The sequence below is a fragment of the Anomaloglossus baeobatrachus genome, chromosome 4, assembly GCF_048569485.1.
Source record: "Anomaloglossus baeobatrachus isolate aAnoBae1 chromosome 4, aAnoBae1.hap1, whole genome shotgun sequence".
Classification (NCBI taxonomy): domain Eukaryota; kingdom Metazoa; phylum Chordata; class Amphibia; order Anura; family Aromobatidae; genus Anomaloglossus; species Anomaloglossus baeobatrachus.
Window position 1 is genome coordinate 58,299,482 of NC_134356.1, and position 22,978 is coordinate 58,322,459.

Sequence of the window (22,978 nt, forward strand, 5' to 3'; positions counted from 1 at the left end):
CATGACAGCTCCCTGGGCTCGGCTACATGCTTAAAACTCAATTCTTTGTTTGTAACAGAACGGCTGCACCCAGTAATCTATGTGATACACCATTGGATTCAGAATGTTCTTGCCTACATTATTTTGCGGTCAGAGAAGGTATCAAAACCCTACTAACAGATTCCCTTTAAATGCACTGAAACCTAAATGTATGCATCTAAAATATTCCATAGCCATAATATATAACATTTCCTTTGTTCTGAATTCCTTTTAGTGGTAAAACATTTTTGCAAAGCCAGCAGAAAATGTAGGTTATTCTGCTTTTCATAAAAAAAAGTAAAATGTCCATTTCCAATCTTAATCAAACTCCATAAAAAAAGTGCATACTACAATAAACAGTTGTCATTTCTCTTACCAAAGGCACAATCATGGAAATACCCAATGTTTTCATACAAATCTGATTGAGAGGAGTATTATTTTGACGATATAGAGGATTGCTAGATCATTCTACATAAATATGGTTTGGCCATATGGCCTAAATCTCAAAAGGAGACCTTAAAGAAAACCGTTTCCCATGCGAATTGTCAGACTCACAAGGGTCTTCCAATTGTAGAAAACTGGACACCAGCTAATTATATAGTAGTAAAAAAATCAGGATAGAACTCACCCTCCCTCAGTCCAACGTTGCCTACCGGTCACTGCTCCGGTGTCAGTATTTTGGCTGCAAGCTACATCACCGCTACAGCGTGTATCACCGCTGCAGCCAATCACTGATCTTACCTGCTGTACTGTTGTTGACACCACAGTGATTGGTTGCAGCATCAACGCATGCTGTAATCATGATGTCACCACCATAACTTAAACAGCAGCGGAGAGGTACCGAGTGAGGGCGAGCAACAACTCCTTTTGTTTGGTTTTTTACTACTTTTTGATCAGTCCATTACTCTAAAAGTCATAGGACCACTTTAAAGCACTTTTGCCAAGTTTTGAAGTAATCGTTAGGCCCGTTTCACACATCCAGCATTTCGACGAATTGCCAGATCCGGCACACTCCAGTACAGTGTAAATACTGTTCAATGGCATTGCAGCAAGCTCCGGTCACATGCTCCGGTCACATGACAGCATGTGACCAGAGGTTGCCGCGATGCCATTGTACAGTATTTAGACTGTACTGGAGTGTGCCGGATCCGGCAATCTGGCGAAATGCCGGATGTGTGAAACGGGCCTTAGGGGTTCGAGCGTTGGTATCCCCACCAACTCTGAGAACGGGTTTTGAAAAGTTAGATCTAAATGTAGGGTTAAAAAAAATGTGCACCTCCACTCCTTTGATTCTCTATGGGAATGTCGGAGAAAGCCAAATTTAGCTGTCACACTAGATACGGGGAAGTACCAAGCGAGCGGTGAAAGGTAAGGGGACACCTGCGTTTAGGGAAGGGAGAGATGGTGACCCCTGACCAAACCTACTTCTAGACCCTGGGGTCCCTCACCACTCTAGTTAGGTTCTGCACCTATGTGCCGAGCCGGATACCTGACCCTTTGTATCCCTAGTGCTGGGCCCTAAATAGGGAACGGGTGGGATGAGCTCTTCATCAACCCCACTAAACACTATAGAAGACACAAGGAGGACACACAGGTGGAAAAAGCATGAAATACTTATCCACAGATGACTCATTCAGGAGTTCAGCAAAGCTTCAGCAACAATACTACAAATGAGAGCAAGCCACCTGCTTGCAACCATTGCTAGAAAGAACTGAATAATATCACTAGCATCAGTCCAGGGAAGAAACGAATACTTAAGTGCCAAGAGAATACTGATGATCAGCAGCTGGGTGGAAGTTGAGCTCCTGCTGGGTCCAAAAGGAAGAGAGATTAAAATCCAGCAGGAAAGCTACTATGCCAATAAATACTAACAGCATGAATAATAGAAAGTCTTGGAGCATTTTGTGCAGCCAAACGTGTGACCTTCTATTGCCAGAAACCAAATGACTGTCTGTCACCCGTGACACACCCGTGACAATAGTGCTCTGCTATCTGTTGCGTAGAACCTGCCCATACATAAAATCTGCCTACACAAGGAACGTATTCACACGTCCGCACACCCAGTCTGCCCACACTCAGACCCTGTTAACTTACAACCTGTCAAGATTAGGGTAAGGATAGATACTGGAGAGTGAAATCTAATGTTTGGGATCATCTGTTATCTTGGTCAGGTCCATTGTAGAGTCATTTTAAAGGGGTTTGCCTTGTGTTTGATATTGATGACCTATGCTAAGGATTGGTCATCAATATCAGATTGGCGGGGGTTGGACAGCCAATATCGCCACCCATCAGCTGTTATCATCTCCAGTGGTGGCCGGATGTAAATCTGAACTGAGCTTGTGTAGCAGTCGCTGCCAGGTACTGCAGATTAGCTCCTATTCTCTTCAACTTCAGCAGAATGAACTTGTAGGAAATATGGATAATTGTGATCTTACTATACAGGTGCATGTTACGGTTATATTTATATAAAAAAAGCCAACAAAAGCGTGGTTAGAACCCAAACAGGAAGCATGCTGCCAGAACTCTTGAGAAATCTCAGCCAGGCGTTTCTTCTGCAGCTAAAGTGAAAAAAAAATCAGAATACTGGTTACGAAAATAGGAACAGAAACAAAGGGAAATGTCAATACCGTAAAATCAGAAATGCATAGCGTAAAGAGAAATAAAGGCTGTGTAAGTCTGTAGCATGAGGCTAAACAAAGTTTACTAAATACGGCTGAATTATTCCAAAATCTTCATCACACTTGTCTATGGGTCGTGTTTGATAATGTAGCTTTGCCAGTCTGCGGCTTTGGAGCTGAGCTGCAGTACCAGATACAACCTATTGTAAAATTTACTAATCCTGTACCTAATAGGCCAGTATACAGTACACTCTTAAGCTCCCTCTACTGGTGACTGTAGGAAATCATCATGTCATAATTTAAAGGGAATCTGTCAGGTGATTTTCTAGTACAATACTAATGTTATCTTTACATAGGGTTTAAGAAGACCTTTCAGAATCAGTAACTTAATAGAACTCCCTCTTCCTGTTATCTTGTTAAAAGCTGCGCATAATTCAGTATGACATAGTAACTAGTCAAGCATATGTAAATACAAACTGCACATGCCCTGCTCCCATCTCCCATCTCTCAGTACTGGCATCAGTGATAGTATATCCCCCACACATTCTCCCTCCCACCTCTCAGCAGTAATAGTAAATGTACTAAGAGGTGGGAGGGGGGAGCAGTGAATGTACAAATTGTATTTACATACACTTGACAGTCAGGAGACACTGAATTCTATGGAGTTTACAAGAAGATAACAGGATGAGGTATAGCAATAAAAAATACTGATCCTCAAAGATCTCCTTAAGCCCTATTTACAGATAACTGTTGTGAATGTCATCTGAGTGGGTGCTGGTGTGGAGCTCCCTCTGGTGGCCAGGAATGGTAATGAAGCTGAGTCTGAATCTGTGACTCAAACAGGTGATGGAATTAATTAGGAATCCAGGAAGTTGTATTGCAGATCAGCCTAGTGTATTTAAGAGAGCAGCTTCTGCCTGGCGGCCACCGGTGTTATATTTTTCCTGCTGCTTCAGATGATAGCTGTGAGTTTTCTCTTCAGTTTCTCCCATTAATTCTGTGCCTGAATCTACTCCAGATAAGTGTACTAGTTTATGTGCTTAATTGCTGGAAATACACTTAAGGCTGTTTCTGCTTATTCCATTTTGTTCTGTGTTTTGGTTTCTTGTTTGTGAGAATCTGTCTCTCTGCTTTTGTGAGCAGGGCAGTTCCTCCAGCAAGAAACAAAATCACAGACCAAACAATTGATTTTGTTTCTTCCCATTATATCTGCAGTTCTGTTTAAAGTGTCTGGCACAAGAGTACCTGATATAGCGGGGAAGAAACAAAATTCACAGAACAAACAATATTCTAAAGTGCAAATAATCCAAACATGAACAGGGAGCAAGCTCTCTTTCTTGCTGGAGGAACTGCCCTGCTCACAAAAGCAGAGAGACAGATTCTCACAAACAAGAAACCAAAACACAGAACAAAATAGAATAAACAGAAACAACTTTAAGTGCAATTCCAGCAATTAAGCACATAAACTAGTACACTTATCTGGAGTAGATTCAGGCACAGAATAAATGGGAGAAACTAAAGGGAAAACTCACAGCCATCTTCAGAAGCAGCAGAAATACTTACCACCGCAGCCGCCAGGCAGAAACTGCTCTCCTAAATACACTAGGCTGATCTGCAATAGGACTTCCTGGATTCCTAATTAATTCCATCACCTGTTTGAGTCACAGATTCAGACTCCGCTTCATTACCATTCCTGGCCACCAGAGGGAGCTCCACAACAGCACCCACTCAGATGACATTCACAATAGATATCATTAGTAATGTACTAGAAAATCACCTGACAGATTCCCTTTAAATCTCTACAGGGCGTTTAGAGCTTTGTATCAGAAAAAGTCCTGATAATTATAGAGATTCTTTAAGAAATTAGCAAAACATTTTGAACCTAAAATCTATACTGTAGAGTTTAATTTCATAGGCCATACTCCTTCGAGCATGAAAGCTAAATTTGAAAATATATTGAACTAGTATCTTTAAACATGTCTTTATATTTACAACGTTCCAAATTATCATTATAGAAACCAAAATATGAGGTCCGCTGGCAGATGGTCCAAGTGTCTGATGGCAATCAGTACATATGCATTGACCCAACACAACTGCCATACAACGAGAGATGGGAGTTTCCAAGAGCCAATCTGCAGTTTGGTAAGTAACCCAGGGCAGGTTGTACTTGTGGCAGATCCTGATTTCAAGGGGGCAACAGCCAAACCCAACATAGTTTAACATTGTGTTAGATTGCTTGGATTTAACATTACCATGAATACATAAATTCTCATCTATCTGACACAGGGATTTTTGAAACTAACTTTTTGTAGACTATAATGTTGAATTCTTTATTTTGTCACGCAACTTGTCCTAGCCTAAACTACTCAAACACATGTGTAAATGCTACTGCCATACAATGTCAGTATATCAGTTTCATATAGGTCTTAAAAAGCATAGGGTGCACCACGCCTCAGCCTCCTGGCTTTGTTTGCTGGGGCAGCATGCTCCTAAAGATTGACCATTTGGGTCAGCGGCATTGTTGAGCAGGTGGTGTGGACTTTACACTCTCTGAACCTGTGGCAGATTCTGTGGAGTGCAGGGACACTAAGTTGGCCAGCTCACGGGTTCCAGCAATCTATCCAGCTATGGATCAGTGCTTACAAGCTCAATAAAATAGAGCTTGTCCAATGCTCACCTCCGAAGATGGTACTGCGGTGAGCAAGGAGCACAGGGGAACATCGGGCTTACCCTTTAGTGGGGTAAAGACCGAGACTATGGTAACTGACCCCCAAGGCAGGGGCAGACACAGGAGCAGACAGGCTGAGTCTCAAGTCTAGACAGGGACCACCAGGGTAGCTGAGGCAGACAGTACATGCATAGGCCATAGCTAAATTTCTCTTTATTCATATTTCATGGCAGTAATGCAGATTCCATAGTCATTTTTCCATTTTTCCATGTAGCAATTATATTTTTCAGGCCAGTATTCACACAGCAGTTACTGCTATTACATGTATTCCCCTTACATAGTCACTGGTGTGCATACCTTCTCTCCATATAGTGATTCTTTTTAGGTTTTTGCACCCAGTTCAGACTTAGAATGGTGTTCCAAACGTTATTTCTTTATTTGATAGTAGTCTTTCGTTTGTGAACCCGATCCCACCCATACCTTGCCGGTCCACATTATACATATATAGCCTGGGTCTCAGCTTCCCATACCTGGTAAGTTTTTGAACTGCATGAGAGGACACACATTAGCTAGGGACCCCAAAAATAAGAGAATACCGTGAAGAGGTTTTGGGGCTCTGTTGCATTGATCAATTCAATAGCTAAATGTCTCTTTATTCATATTTCATAGCAGTAATGCAGATTCCATAGTCATTTTTCCATGTAGCTATTGTATTTTTCAGGCCAGCATTCACACAGCAGTTACTGCTATTACATGTATTCCCCTTTCATAGTCACTGGTGTGCATACCTTCTCTCCATATATTACATGCAGGATGGACTGGTAGAGTCACTAGCAAGGCTGGGACCACCAGAGCAGCTGAGGCAGATGGTACGGCCTGAACAGACACAGTCACTAGTACCAACAGGGCAGGATGGACAGGTAGCAGGTACCAACAGGCCAGGATGGACTGGTAGCCAGATACAGGCAGAACAGGACTGGAACCAGGTGTCAACAGGGCAGGACGGGCTGGGACCAGGTACAGGCAGGACAGGACTGGAACCAGGTGCCAACAGGGCAGGATGGGTTGGGACCAGGCACAGGCAGGACAGGTAACGTGGGACAGGATGGGCAGGTGATGGCGCACTTCCCCATGGCAATATACTGCCAGATCACCAGTGTCTGCCCTTCCTGTTCCCCAGGCTCCAGCACCACGTGTATGTTTGAAAAAGGTTCTGCGGACCGAAACGTCACGTTTTACACTTACCTCTTGAGCCACTATTAAAAAGATTTGTTCCCTACAGCAACATAGGTCTCAGTGCCAGCTTTTTTCTTATTTGTACATAAAGGATTTGATCAGGCACCACCCCTAGTGGGAGCGTGCCTTAAGTACCCAGCGCTTCTCAGTGATAGACTGAGAGGCACTTCCTAGGAGTGGCGTGCTGGCCCCTTAAGAAATAGGCTGCAGTGCACAGGCACTGGGAGGGGAAGGCAGGAAGAAGCCACGTGGGGGATCGCGGGTACACAGGGCAGCGTGGACAGCCGGCCGTGGCAGTGAGTGAGCGCATCACTGTAGGAGGAGAGAGCAAGGAGTGCAGGGATGCAGCGCTACAGCTTGCAAACAATTCTCATGGTTGGCCACTCTGCTAGACTGCAGCGGCAGCTGGTAACTGAGAGGCTGGGATAGAGGACAAAGCTCAGGAGAACAGAACGGCACATATCTCACACTATAGAGAGTATTTCAAAGGACACTGGGCTGTGATATCTCGAGTAAAATATCTACAGGAGCAAGCCAGGTTGGGGTAACATGAGATGTGTTTCTTACGTCCTGTGCTGAACCTTTATCCTCCTAGCACCTTCCTATGTCTTCCTCCACTAAAAGTCAGCTACATGTGATCAGGTTTTTTTTTTAAGTCGTTTACGTCCAACTATTCCTAACTATTGTTGACAGCTGCATAAAATCCCATCTACTCAGTAGATTCTTCCAGTAGGACTCCCTGTAACCTTCTCCTCCATGGCCTTTGGCACTGTCTAGTAACAGATCTACGTTAGATCTCGTTTCACTTCCTGCTTAGCAGACAAGTGTTGTCACAACAGTCAAGACATTTGTGCTTTGTTATCTTTCTTGTGGTTTTCGTAAAAGAGAACTCGTGTAGTCATCAAAAAAGTTGAAAGTTAAAATGTTTCATCTCACCTACAGGAAAGACAATTGGAGCAGGTGCATTCGGAAAGGTGATGGAAGCAACAGCCTTCGGGATGGGGAAAGATGACTCAGCCCTCAGAGTTGCTGTGAAAATGTTAAAACGTACGTAGACATGCAACCGCTGGTGGATCTAACCCTGAACCTCTATAAATCTGTCAACAGAAGCAGTGGCGTAACTAGAGTTTCATGGGCTCCGGTGCAAAGTTCAGACCAGGGTCCCCCCCTCTCCACGTACACTGACACTTAGGGTATGCGATAATGACATTGACACTCGGGCTACAGAATAAGGACGCTGACACTTGACCCTTACCCTCAGCACCCAGGTTTCCCATGATCTGAAATCTCTCTATCAGCACCCAGCTTTCCTATGTTCTGATATCCATCTTTTCCTCAGCACCCAGCTTCACCATGATTTGCTATACATCTTTCCCTCAGCACCCAGCTTTCCCATATCAGAACATGGGAAAGCTGGGTGCTGAGAGAAGATATATAGCAGAGCATGGGAAAGCTGGGTGCTGAGGGAAAGAGCCTTTTTCCCTCAGCACAAAACATTCTCATCCCCTGCTTGCATCTTTGTTGCCCCTTGTATATAGTTCTCCAAATACTATAATGGCCCCCACATAGACTTCCATATAGTACAAAGGGTCCCACATAACCCTTCATATATTAGAATGCACCTCCATAGTCTTCCATGTATTATAATGCATTTCCCATAGTTTTCCATGTATTATAATTCACCCCATAGTCCTCCATATATGATACTGCACCACATAGTCCTCCATATATCATAATGAACCCCATAGTACTCCATGTATAAAGTAATCCTCATAGCCCTCCAATTATTATAATGAATTTCTCATAGTTCTCCATGTATTTTAATTCACCCCATAATTCTGCATATATTATAATTCACCCCATAGTACTCCATATATTATACTGCACCACATAGTCCTCCATGTTTTATAATGCAACCCCATAGTCCATCATATATGATAATGTAGCCCTCATAGTCCTATATGTATTATAAGCAAACCCCATAAAACTTCATATTGTATTATGCAGCCCCATACTCCTTCTTGTATAATGCTTCCCTAGTCCATGGAGAACGTGTCCTTCATGTTGTATAATACATCCCCATAGACCTCCATGTATAATGCAGCCCTATAGACCTCCATGTATACTACACCCCTATAGTCCATGTATAAGGTGTCCTTCATGTTTATTATGCAGCCCCATATACCTCCAATGCAGCCTCCCCAGGCCCCCATGTATAATAATGCAGCCAGCCTCCCCAGACCTCCATGTATAATAATGCAGCCAACCTCCCCAGGCTTCCATGTATAATAATGCAGCCAGTCTCCCCAGGCCTCCACGTATAATGCATCCAGCCTCCCCAGGCCTCTGGCCATCGTGTACTCACTAATTTATATAAAAAAAACTCAACAAAGTGTACTCACCTCTCTCCTAGTTCCACCGCTGCTCCGTCCTCACCTCTCCTTGTTCCCCCGCTGCTCTGGTCAACGTCCTCCCGTCCTGCGCTCTGTGCTCTCAGCACAGCAGTCGCACAGGAGTGACATCATTGCGCAGGCACAGGGAGAGAATGATGATGCAGAGAGCGGCGCTGGCCGCTCTATGCTTCATCATTGCTGTGCGCGATGACAGAGGAGGGGGCCCTGTGCCGCCGCCGCTGACACAGGGCAGAGGAGCCTGGTGTCAGTGGCGGTGGCACTGGTTCATATAGCGGCCGTGTGGTCTCTGATAGATCAGCGCAGCTCCTCTTTCACTGAAAAGAGCTGGCTGCTGATCTGCCGGGCGGCCACAGGCCCCTAACCTGCCGGGCCTGGTCGCATTGGCGACCCCTGCAACCGCAGTAGTTACGCCCCTGAATAGAAGTATGACAAATATGCAAAACTGTAGTGGCCAAAATTACATACAATATATCATACCAGCCAAATTTCCTAAAGGGTCCTGCTGGAGAATATGGAATCCAGATTTAATAGTTTTGGCAAAACCACTCCTCTTCTATAGACCATGCTACCAATTTCTACTGCCTGAATGTGTCTGTATGCTGAGGGGTCAATTTGATGATGGAGCATGCAAGTTTCATACACATGAAATCTTCAAAAAATCCTAGATTTCTAGGAGAACTGTTGTCATTTGTCAGCTCTTCCAGAAGTTCAGGAATTCTCCTTTTTTTCTGAGAGCCAACGAAATGTTCTGCAAGTGTTGGCAAATATAACGTACATAGGACTTAGAGCTGTTTAGTCTGGAATTGGGTTATCTCATTTTCTGGAATAAAATCATGATTTATTGTTCAGAAAGGATGGTCATGGTCTATGGGAAAGATCTAAATGGACAGTCTTTAGGGTAACCAAATCCTCCCAACAAAAAATGTCTGTACTCACTTACTATGGAGCTTTCTTTTTTATTTCTTTAGCTAGTGCCCACACAGATGAGAAGGAAGCATTGATGTCAGAGCTCAAAATTCTCAGCCATTTGGGTCATCATGGGAACATTGTGAACCTTCTCGGTGCTTGTACAAGTGGAGGTGAGTGGCTTTTATACTCTCTTAAAACATAGATACTTTATCCTTAAAGGGGTTGTCTACTACTTTTACATTGATGGCCTATCCTTAGGACAGGTCATCAATGTCTGATGGGCCGGGATCTGACACCTGGCACCCCTGCCGATCAGCTGTCTTTGGTCCCGGCAGCAGGCAGCCGGAAATGCTCAGTTCTGGAGCTGCTCTGTCTTCTAATGGTGGCTGCAGCCAGGTACTGCACATCCGCCTCCTATTGATCTAAATAGGAGGGGGATGTGCAGTACCCGACCGCGGCCACTATCAGAAGATGGAGCAGCTCCGGAACTGAGCACTTCCGGCTGTCTGCTGCAGCCACCGGGACCGAGAACAGCTGATCGGCAGAAACGCCAGGTGTCGGACCCCGGCCCATCAGACATTGATGACCTGTCCTAAGGATAGGCCATCAATGTAAAGGTAGGGGACAACCTCTTTAAAACTACAAATTCATGTCTATATCTTAGGCTTGATTCACATGTCTGTCGAAATAATTGAACCAGTTAGTCACATCCGCAAGATAAGGAAGTGACTGGGTCTATTTGCAGCTTCATGCATCTGTCTGGTGAAGGAGCTGCCCGCCATTGCATGCACCACTGAGGACCAAAAATGGACAGACTGCAGATTTTTCCACCCAGACTTAGGGTCCATGTAGAAATGTTTTCATATGGACTGCGTCTACCATATAGGATAACCTTGGTCAGTGTGTTTTTCCGAGTGTGGTCCATCTGAACGACACCTAAAGTTGACCGCCAGTCAATCACTCGAACATCTAACTGTCCAACTATCTCTCCTGACTTAACCATTCTGTCCTGACTACATCATGGACATGCGCACTCAACCTAAAGTAGATGCTTATTTTAATGGGAGATGGAAATAAACCACTCATGGTCTCCTATTTAGGCAGCTAACTGTCTTGGTAGGTGAATAAAGCTTCAGCATGTTGCATTTCTTTCTTTCCTTCTCAAAGCATACTATCAATGGGTCAGGCAGAGACAGTCACTATACACAGAGGACCCTTCAGCAAAATGAACTTTTAGCTAACATTTGTGACCAGCTTTTCCCAAAAATATAAATGTATATTTCAATATTTTTTTTTCCAAAATTTGATACAGATGGTGTCCTGGTAAGAGGATAACTCCTCTTAGTAGTTATAGGCTGAATAACTTGAATATCATCAAACATATATAATTTTAAGCCTTTAACCTTATTATTAGCCTTATTACCAATATGATTATTGCCTAAACCATTTTTTTACTGTCTTCTCAGGCCCAATTTTGGTAATCACAGAATATTGTCAGCATGGAGACCTGTTGAATTTCTTGAGGAGAAAAGCAGAAATCATGAAAAATAACTTTACAGCTGGCCTTGCAAATTCTACTGGAGACTACAAAAATATGGCGATAGACCGAAAGTATTTAGGAAGGTAAATCCCAGTTACCACCAATTATCACAGGAAACATGCATAGATTGTGGCTTTATTGGATTTGGAAAGGCTATATGTTTTAAAGGTCATTTTTTTGTACCAGATACACCTATTAATCTGATGGTATCTAGAAGAGAAGTCAGTGACTGTATGTGCCAGCATTAACGGATTTGGAGTTCACCAAACAAGATGATGCTTTTCATCAATAAGATCTAATATTTTTAGCCACCCATAAGAAATAGTTCCTAGAAGTATGAAATCATCTCCAAAGTCACCTATAGATCGGGTTGACTACTGTCGAACCCTTAGGGCAATTGTTGTTTCAGAGATCTTGACCTTTGGAGGATCTCTGGTTCTTTCAAGAGTCAGTCCGCCCTTTTCAAGTCTAACCAATAAATATCTTCCCCAAAGTTTCCAGCTGAATACTAATAATGTCTTCTCTAGTGATCAGTAGGTAAGAACATACATATATCGAGGATTGTTTTTTTTTCCAGTGACAGTGGACTAGGAAGTGAAGGCAAAGACAGTTATATTGATATGAAACCAATCACCTCCAACATGGAGACCACACCAGGTATATCAGTTTAGCTTACTTATTACATTATAGTTAGGGATGATCGAATACCACAAATATTCAGCTTCGCGAATATTCGCCGAATAGGTCGCTGCTATTCGACTAATCGCGAATATTCGATGCGCAATATAAGTCTATGGGAAACCCAAATAACAACTATTTGGGCTTCCCATAGACTTACATTGCGCATCAAATATTCGCGAATAGTCGAATAGTGGCAACCTATTCGGCGAATATTCGCGAAGCCGAATATTTGTGGTATTCAATCATCCCTAATTATAGTCTTTTACTTTATTAATAATAATAATAATAATAATAATAATAATAATAATAATGTAATTGACCTTAAGGATGCCCAAAGGACACTGTCTTAGTATCTGCAACGTCAATGGAGCTCAATAGATACAGTATGTTTCATGCGTGTGCCATGAGCTTTAATGGTACATGCACTGAGCGCAGGGCTCAAATCCAATGTGGGCCCGACAAAAATCTTAAATTATTTCCAATAATGTTGTTTTAAGTTTAATATAGTCACTTTCTTACTGTTCTTCTGTATCCTTAAGAACTACTAGCCAGTAGGGTCTTGATTTTTTCAGTATTTCTTACCTTATGACTATGGAATAATTTTGTATTTTAGACAATCAATTGGTAGAAGAAGAGGACATGGATGATCATTTACCACTGGACCTTCATGACCTACTTAACTTTTCACTTCAAGTAGCACAAGGAATGTCATTCTTGGCTTCTAAAAATGTAAGTCACCATGTACCCCATCACCATCAACGGGAAAGTCCTATACACCACTATCAGGTGGACTTTTGTTTTCCTTAAATACATGTATTTGTAGAAGGCCAATGGTGGGAAATATTTAATAATATCCAGTTTTAAAATGTACTTTCAGCCCAAAATGAATGCATTTACGTACATAAAAAGTGTCCCCAAAGGTATACCCCTGTGGTGTAGCTTGCCTTCAAAATTTGGTGATAGATCACATGCACTAGTGGGAGTCAAGAAGTCTCCAATGCGAAATAGTTGGAATTTTTCTATGGATTGAACAGATTTCTGTTAGTAGCTAGTGTATTATATTGGCTCTATACTAATATTTCTTATATACCACGTAGTGCATTCACAGAGATGTCGCCGCAAGAAATGTATTAATAACGTATGGACGTCTCGCCAAGATTTGTGACTTCGGCCTGGCCAGGGACATTGAGAATGACAGCAACTATGTTGTCAAAGGCAATGTAAGTCTTCTATATTTCTCCCAAAAATAATTGTGTATATTCTTATTTTTTCATATAGTTTTTTATATAATTTTGCATTCTGTATAGGGGCGTCATGCACACGCTTCATAATTTACTCTCTGGATATATTGCCCACAGACGATTATACTGTCAAATCATACACAAGAAATGGAGTATGTTAGTCATGGACGAAAGTTTGCCATGGCATCCTTGAAATTGTTCCAGAAAAATGTTTTTGCTACTACAAATGATTGGTCATACACGTTTATTTCCATTGTGCGTATTGGAATAACACAAAAAAAGAACAAAAATCAATTTAGACATAATTTTACACAAAACCCGAAAAGTGTGCAAGACAAAATTGTTGGCACCTTTCCAAAATTATGGGTAAACAAGTTTGCTTCAAGCATGTGGTACTCGTTCAAACTTACCTGTGGCAAGTAACAGGTGTGGGCAATATGAAAATCATATTAAAGGGGGAGAAGTTGACTCAATCTGTGCATTGTCTGTCTGTGTGTGCCACACTAAGCATGGAGAACAGAAAGAGAAGAGAACTGTCTGAGGACTTGAGAACCAAATTTGTTGAAAAATATCAACAATCTCAAAGTTACAAGTTCGTCTGTAGAGATCTTGATATTCCTTAGTCCACGGTGCACAACAGAATCAAGAAGTTTACAACGCATGACACTGTAGCTAATCTCATTGGATGTGGACAGCAGAGAAAAATTGATGAAAGGTTGTAATGTAGGATAGTCCGGATGGAGGATAAGCAGCCCTAATCAAGTTCCAAAAAAATTGAAGCTGCCTGCAGGCTCAGGGTGCATCAGTGTCAGCATGAACTATCCATCCACATTTGAATGAAATGAAACATTATGGTACGAGACCCAAGAGGACCCCACTGCTGACACAGAGAAATAAAAAAGTGAGACTGCAGTTTGTCAAAATGTACGTGAGTAAGCCAAAATCCTTCTTGGAAAGCGTCTTGTGTTCAGATGAGACCAAGATAGAGCTTTCTGGTGAAGAACATGATTCTACTGTTTACTGAAAACTAAATGAGGCCTACAAAGAAAAGAACACAGTGCCTACAGTCACATATGGTGGAGGTTTAAAGATGTTTTGGCGTTGTTTTGCTGCCTCTGGCACTGGGTACCTTGACTGTGTGCAAGACATCATGAAATCTGAAGCTTACCAAAGGATTTTTGGTTGCAATGTAGTGCCCAGTGTCAGAAAGCTGGGTTTGTGTCCTAGGTCAAGGGTCTTCCAGCTGGACAATGACCCCAAACATACTTCAAGAATCACCTGTGCTGTAGAGTTCTGAAGTGGCAGCAATGAGTCCGGATCTAAATCCCATTGACACCTGTGGAGATGTGACGCCCTGACAAAATCGGGTTGTCACAGAAGACTGCATCCATCTTCCAGATGCAGGATTCCCTCCTCCTTGGCCTTCCAACACAACCCCACGCACAGGTACAAACACCATCCACAAAGTCTAGTCACCCCCCCCAGGACAATAGGGACACATCAGTGGACAGGGCCAGGCAGATGGTGACGCCCACCTAGGGGTCCTGAGGAGTCAGCGGAGGGAACACAGCAGATTAGTCTGGACAGAGGAAGTGAGAGGAGTGAAGTGGTAGTCGGGGGTTGTAGCTCCCAAACTACCGGAGCTGACTAGGAGGCAGACAGCAGAGCAGGGCCACATGCGATGGAGATCCGGTCACGGGAGACCTTAAGTGGACCAGGGCAGGGTTGTAGCCTGCCAGTGCTGACAGCGGGAATCCGGTCCGGAGGCCGTGCACAGTCGGGATACCTGGACCCCAGGGCGAGGACAGCTGCAAGCACCTTGTCAATTAGCCAGCAGGGGACAAAGTTCCAGATCTTGTCCCACGAGTAGCCTAGATAGAGCAAGATGGAAGCCCAACGTGGGGGATAGGGCATCTGCAAGTGCCTGCAAAAATCCCAAGGGTCAGTTCTCGCGGGCGACAGCTCCCACAGCAAAGACACCGGGAGTGGACTTTTCCCGTTCCATGCGGACTAGTCAAAGCACGAGACACAAAACTAGAGTGCAGGAAGAAGGGCCCCTGTTCTGTTCACCGGTGTGCGGGACCTGAGCACACACCTCCGGACGCTACCGGTATCCGGCACTTGGTTTACTAATTGGACTTTGTGTGACTTATTTGAAAACTGTGAGTATACCGGTATCATCCGGTCCAACCCTGCAGACTGCGTCCCTGCACTCCACCTACACCTGGACCCCGGTATAACACCTCACCTACCCGTGGAGGGGATACCATCCTGCTGCACCACTCCATCAGCCCTGGGTGCCCCATATCAAGGCAGCGGCGGTGTCACCATCAATCACCGCAACCCACGGGTGGACTCACTGACAAACTCTCCCCTGTAAATAACCCCCTTTATTACGTTGCGGGCGACGGGCTGCTGTAAGAATCCCGGATCTGGCTGCCACTCGAGCCACAGCCACGATCCCGGATCTGAGCATCTCGAGTAGATCCCCACTGGCCGTGGCCTGGGCCCCTGCCCGCGACAGAGTGATCTTAACAGTGCTGTTGGGAGAAGTCACGTTCAAATATGAGAGACCTGGAGCAGTTTGCAATAGAAGAGTCCAGAATTCCAGCTGAGAGGTGTAAGAAGCTTGTTGATGGTTATAGGAAGCCATTGATTGTAGTTATTCATTCCAAAGGGTGTGCAACCAAATATTAAGTAGGGGGTGCCAACAATTGTGTCTTGACCATTTTTGGAGTTTTTTGTGAAATTTACCTTTTTTTCCTTAGTGTTTTTGTGTTGTTCCAATATACACAAAAGAAATAAACGTGCATAAAAAAACGTGTGTAATTGCAATAATTTTCTGGGAGAAGGGAGAAATACTTCATCGTTTTCTGGGACAATTTCAAGGGTGAAAACTCTTTTGGCCATGATTGTGTGTATATATATATATATATATATTAGTAGGTAGTAGCCATGTGTGACCACCATTTGGTTATAATTTACAGGAGCAATGGTAACTAGAGCTGGTGCGAATCGATCTTCAGAACCTGGTCCATCAGAAATATCCCTTATCTGTGGCTGCTGGACGGCAGTCCTTTGAACCACCACTTACTTAATGGTATTTGTGGCTTGATTAGTCGGCCTGGCGTAATGTCATATGTGCATCATGCCGCAACGATAACATGCCAGGCTGGTTAATGAAAAGAGGAGCAAAGGATTCCATTAGGTAAGAGGTGGTTCTCACAGTTTGCGTTTGGCAGGCTCAGATTACTGTTGTGCACAATGAACCGGGCCCTATGAATCGTCGATTCACACCAACTCTAGTGGTCACACATGCACTAACAATTTCTGTTTCAATAGAACCATAAAAGTGTGAATAGGGCAGTAGTGTGCATGTGTGACCAACGCTCTATTGCCAGTTTTTAGGAGAAATGGTCACACTAACGATTATATTACCCCCCCTTTACACACATAAGTAAATGAAGCATTGGATTGTTGATAAATGTTTCTGGTTCAACAGCACTTCTTCATACAGAGGGTGGATGAAGGAGTAAAGAAGAACGTTTCTCCTAAATGTGCTGACATGGTGCAGACTCCAAGAGGAACAACGTGTTCCTTGTGCCAACAACATTGAAAGCATACGCGCCAATGAGCCCTCTGGTCGATGCTGCATTACTCGATGTTTTGTATCCTCAGTAAACTATTACAATGGAGTCAACAGTTTCACTTCACACTGAATTTTACCACTAATAAGTTTTCTTTTGTATGTTTCTAAAATTGAATTTATAGAGTAGTATAAATGCATTCAATCTGTTCATATACCAAGTGAGGATGTGACTATGCGAGAAACTGGCTGCCAACGGCAGAAGCTTTACCAATACACGTTACTTGCCTCCATTTTTTGCCATAAAGTGTCCAAGTTCCGGCATGTACATGTATAGAGGAAATGACAGTCAGGCTGGCTCAATATAGACAATTATATCTTAATGTACAGTTTTAAAATGTTGTTTTCTTTAAGGCTCGACTCCCAGTCAAGTGGATGGCTCCCGAGAGCATCTTTGATTGTATCTACACAGTGCAAAGTGATGTTTGGTCCTATGGAATCCTTCTGTGGGAGATCTTTTCTCTTGGTGAGTCCAGATCATTGGAGAACAACTGTCTAAGGGTACTTTCACACTTGCGTTGTTTTCCTTCCGTTACAATCCGCCCTTTTGGAAAACAGCGGAATCCGTTAACGGATTCCGCTGTTTCCCATAGACTTGCATGGTTGACGGATTGTACCAAAAGGACCTGCGTTGCTTCCGCTGGGCGATGCTCCGTTGCTTCCGCCCAGCGGGAGGAACGCAGCATGTAACGTTGTTTTGAGCAGCGGAATCCTCTGGATTTCACTGCGCATGCTTTTTTTTTAAATCACAAACTTTATTTTGGCTCGCGGTGGCCGAACGTTCAGCTGAGCGCCCGCCCGCCGGCAAGTGACAGCGCTCAGCTGAGCGCCCGCCGGCATGCCCGGGCCCCGGCAAATGACAACGCTCAGCTGAGCGCCCGCCGGCCCTGGGCGCCGGCAAGTGACAGCGCTCAGCTGATCACCCGGTGGCCGGCTGCAGGGAGCGATCAGCTGATCACCCAGCGGCCGGCTGCAGGGAGCGATCAGCTCATCACCCGGCGGCCGGCTGCAGGGAGCGATCAGCTGATCACCCGGCGGCCGGCTACTGGGAGCGATCAGCTGATCGTTCACAATAGTCTGCCGCCGGTAAAACTGTAAAAAAAAAAAAATCAAAACGGATTCCGTTGTTTTGCAGCATCCGTTGCATCCGTTGTGCCACTATATGCAACACATCCGTTGCATCCGTCACACAACGCAATGCAACGGATACAGCTCAACGCAAGTGTGAAACTAGCCTTAGAAGCTAAATATTTGGAGGTCAAATGATGACCTTGACATTACGTTAATCCTGAAGATTCATAATCCAAAAGTTGATAAAAGTCCTTATACATACAAGCAAAATTAGCGTTAGATTGGTTGGTGTCCTGTGTATTACCTTCTCTGGATGTTCCACCATATGATGTGCCTTATGGTGCCCAAAACCCCCAATAATAAAGTCAGCAAATAACACTTTCAAACAAACACAAGGGATGTAACTATAGACACAGCATAGATGCCTTTCTATAAGTTTCGGCACAAAACGTGAGCTTTGGGGTACCCCAATACCCAGGTCATCGGGATTAATGGTAATCGAAGTGCAATCTAAAGATGGCAGATGATCCAGCACTTCCATAAAAACAAATTTCATTCACAGTATTAAAACATGTCCAACATGGCACAATCAGAGGACAACTGTCCCACAAAACAGACTTATGTTTGATGGACTTCGAAACGTGTCAACCCTTAGCAGTGTTTTTGTGGGACTTTTTTTTACTGATTGTGCCATGATGGACATGTTTTAATAATGTGAATACAATTTGTTTTAATGGAAGTGCTCGATTATCTGCCATCTTTGGATTACACTTGGATTACTATTATCATGGAGCCTGGATCCATGTATTCAACAGAGGGGTGATCTTCTTCTTACATTTGCACCAGCATTAATGGCAGCCCCTTGAGTCTTACCTTAGACAAGTGACACATCTTGTGTGACTGCATGGGTCACATACCTTTGATAGAAAATGGGGACATCTAGTAATTAGTTTTGCACTTTGTTGTTTATTTTACTTTTGCATTTTAGTAGTTTTCATATAATCAATGTCTGATATATTAAATTATTTTATAAGTTGCTGCTTCATTATTATAGGCAGAAGCCCATATCCTGGTGTTATTGTCAACCGAAAATTCTACAAGATGATAAAAGATGGATGCAAGATGGACTGCCCAGACTATGCTCCCCCGGACCTGTAAGTGAGAGTAGGATCTAGTACATGGGTGTTAAAATAACATAAAGCAGTAAATTCACAAGTCACCGAAAAGGACATAAAATTCAACAGAATCACAGAGGAAAGGCAGCCAAGACCCTATATTAATGCACTTCAGGGATGCAGCAGACCCCATGATAAAATTGGGGGGGGGGGGGCATCACAGGTGCAAAGTACTGATGAATCAACCACTCGCCCGCCTACCAATTCATAAAGGGGGTAGTTGCTTAGTATGAGAATTGCACACGGTTAAGGCCTTGTATAGGGTGCTGGTCAGATAGATGTATTGCAGTGTTTGGTTTATAGCATATGGCTCACACGGGTGTATATTTTCTCATGTGAGAGAATCGACCAAACTATGCTAATAACACTTGGCTCAAACTCTAAACCGAGTTTATTGTGATCCGATTCTCGCAAATGTGAGAATCGGGCCACAGCTGAAGAGAGGATGGAGAACTTAATTTCTCCATCTTCTCCATTGTCTGTGTCGGCATAAATGAGACTGTACTCAGATGACTGTGCAGTCCGATGTTTTGCACGCACCCATAGACTCAAACGGGTGCGCATAATCCGAATATCTGAGTCACTCGCAGCACGTTGCGATTTTTTTCCACAGACTAATTTTGTCTGAAGGAAAAATCGCAGATCTGAACTGCCCCACAGTATAACATTTAGAGTAAAGGGGGCTTTACACGCTACGACATCGCTAATGCGAACTCATTGGGGTCACGGAATTGGTGACGCACATCCGGCCGCATAGCGATGCCGTTGCGTGTGACACCTATGAGCGATTTTGCATCGCTGCAAAAACGTGCAAAATCGCTCATCAGTGACATGGGGGTCCATTCTCAAAAATCGTTACGGCAGCAGTAACGAGGTTGTTCCTCGTTCCTGCGGCAGCACACATCGCTCCGTGTGACACCGCAGGAACGAGGAACCTCTCCTTACCTGCCTCCCGGCCGCTATGCGGAAGGAAGGAGGTGGGCGGGATGTTACGTCCCGCTCATCTCCGCCCCTCCGTTTCTATTGGGCGGCGGTTCAGTGACGCAGCTGTGACGTCGCTGTGACGCTGAACGAACCGCCCCCTTAGAAAGGAGGCAGTTCGCCGGTCACAGCGACGTCGCCGGGCAGCTAAGTATGTGTCACGGTTCTGGGCGATGTTGTGCGGCACGGGCAGCGATTTGCCCGTGTTGCACAACAGATGGGGGCGGGTACGCATGCTGGCGATATCGGTACCGATATCGCAGCGTGTAAAGTGGCCTTAAAACAAATCAACAAAAGGAAAAAGGGAGTCAGCTCACCAATCCATGACACACCGGCACCAATGGAAGAGATTTGCACAGAGCTGCCGAGGTCCAGGCTTCCAAGAGGGAAATGCAAATTAATAAAACGCCTATTAATAAAACAGACACATGGCTTTTCTCTGGTGCGAAAATACATACGTGTGTCCAAAACCATAGGAATCCATAGGTCTACGTGTGCACGTGTCTCCAGTACGTGAGAAAAATCCCAAACACGTACCGGAGGCACGTACGTGTGAAAGAGGCCAGACACAGTACATAGAAGTACTTTTTTTTTTTTTAACACATCCAATTGTTGAACTACTTATTTTTATTCCAAGATCTATTGATTAAAATTTAGCTTGTTAATGGGATAGCTCCTCTATGTAATATGCATTGACTGATTATACATCTGCTGTGACAATCTTAGATATCGCCTAATGAAAGAATGCTGGGACTTGGAGCCTACTCGTCGACCAACCTTTAACCAGATCACAGATCTCATCACCAGACAAATGAATTTAATCACAAACCAGGTAAGGTTGCATTTAATCAGACCAACAATAAGGGGTACTTTGCACACTAGTATCGCAGGTGCGATGTCGGTGGTGTCAAATCGAAAGTGACGCACATGCGGCGTCGCTGTCGATATCGTAGTGTGTAAATCCTTTATGATACGATTAACGAGCGCAAAAGCGTCGTAATCATATCATCGGTGTAGTGTCCAACATTTCTATAATGTAGCTGCAGCGACGGTATGATGTTGTTCCTCGTTCCCCTGCGGCAGCACACATCGCTGTGTGAGAAGCCGCAGGAGCAAGGAACATCTCCTACCTGCGTCACCACGGCTCACGCCGGCTATGCGGAAGGAAGGAGGTGGGCGGGATGTTTACGTCCCGCTCATCTCCGCCCCTACGCTTCTATTGGTCGCCTGCCGTGTGACGTCGCACGACCCGCCCCCTTAGTAAGGAGGCGGTTCGCTGGCCAGAGCGACGTTACAGAGCAGGTGAGTGCATGTGAAGCTGCAGTAGCGATAATGTTCGCTACGGCAGCAATCACAAGATATCGCTGCTGCGACGGGGGCGAGGACTATCGCGCTCGGCATCGCAAGCATCGGCTTGCGATGTTGTAGTGTGCAAAGTACCCCTAAGTCTTCATAAGACTGCTGATTGACTACATGCAAGCTGATTAACGGTCGTTTGATAGCCTATTTAGGCAGGCCACCGCACTTATATGCAAACAGAATGATTATTAATATGATTGTTCTGTGTATACAGGATATTATTGTTCTTGGCAGCACATGTTCTATTCACACACGACGGTGTGCTGCCAAGAATGATAATTTTTAAGCTTGCTTAAAAATAATTTCATCTAACATATGAGTTATTTGTTTGTTCATCGTGAGATTGCTAGGCAATTTCAATAGGCCATTTCAATAGGGCAAAACTTCAGACAGGCTTGCAAATGCGCCTTCTTGAGCAGTGGGACTTTGCGGGGACTGCAGGATGTTAAGCCATTACGGCGTAATGTGTTACCAATGGTTTTCTTGGTGGCAGTGGTCCCAGATGTCTTGAGATCATTAACAAGTTCCTGCGTGTAGTTTTAGGCTGATCTCTCACCTTCCTCATGATCCTGGATACCCCACGAGGTGAGATCTTGCATGGAGCACCAGATCGATGTTGATTGACATTCCTTTTGTATTTCTTCCATTTTCTTACTATTGCACCAACAGTTGTCTCGTTGTCATCCTGCGTCTTACTTATGGTTTTTTAGCCCATTCCAGCCTTGACCAGGTCTACGATCTTGTCCCTGATATCCTTAGAAAGCTCTTTGGTCTTGCCCATATTGTAGAGGTTAGAGTCTGACTGATTAATTGAGTCTGTGGACAGGAGTCTGTTAGGCCTGTTTCACACGTCAGTGAAAAACACAGACGTTTTTCACTGATGTATTAAAAACGCATATGTCCCTTCATGTGCCGTGATTCACAGCATACGTGGGTTCTACATGTGCCATCCGTGATCAGGGATCCATGATAGCACATGCAGATAAACTCATCTGTTCCCGCTCCTGCTGTCCATGGTGCTGATGTCTCCCAGATGCCCCGTATGCTGTCTCCTGCCGCTGTCTCTCTCACTGCTGCAGCTACTTCCGGGTCGGCTGTGCAGTGCATAAATGCATAAGCATGAAAATAATTAGCCGTCTTGGAAGCAGCGGCCGGAGACAGCGTCGCTGGAGATGGGTGAGTTTAAAAAGTTTCATGTTTTCAATGTACGTGTTTTTCTGGTACATGTTTCACGGATCACATCATCGCGTGATCCGTGGGACAACAGTGAAGCCAGAAAATGGTTCTGTGCATTTCCGTGTTTCTGGTACATATAAAAACTAGCATATACGTACCAGAATCACTAACATGTGAAACAGGCCTTATACAGGTAACAATTTAAGACCGCTGCAGGAAACGAGTTGATTAGCAGCCTCTGAGTG

At 44.2% G+C, this 22,978-nt stretch overlaps 1 protein-coding gene across 1 annotated transcript in view; it reads left to right on the top strand.

Moving 5' to 3' along the window:
• CSF1R (colony stimulating factor 1 receptor) overlaps positions 1-22,978 on the top strand; it is an 87,534-nt gene that overhangs the window by 58,980 nt on the left and 5,576 nt on the right. Inside the window, exons 11-20 of the mRNA XM_075344367.1 lie at positions 4,652-4,778; positions 7,483-7,587; positions 9,923-10,033; positions 11,330-11,486; positions 11,981-12,060; positions 12,698-12,813; positions 13,182-13,304; positions 17,326-17,437; positions 19,097-19,196; positions 20,925-21,030. Of these exons, the coding sequence (XP_075200482.1) occupies positions 4,652-4,778; positions 7,483-7,587; positions 9,923-10,033; positions 11,330-11,486; positions 11,981-12,060; positions 12,698-12,813; positions 13,182-13,304; positions 17,326-17,437; positions 19,097-19,196; positions 20,925-21,030 (1,137 nt within the window). The remainder of the gene's footprint in view (positions 1-4,651; positions 4,779-7,482; positions 7,588-9,922; positions 10,034-11,329; positions 11,487-11,980; positions 12,061-12,697; positions 12,814-13,181; positions 13,305-17,325; positions 17,438-19,096; positions 19,197-20,924; positions 21,031-22,978) is intronic.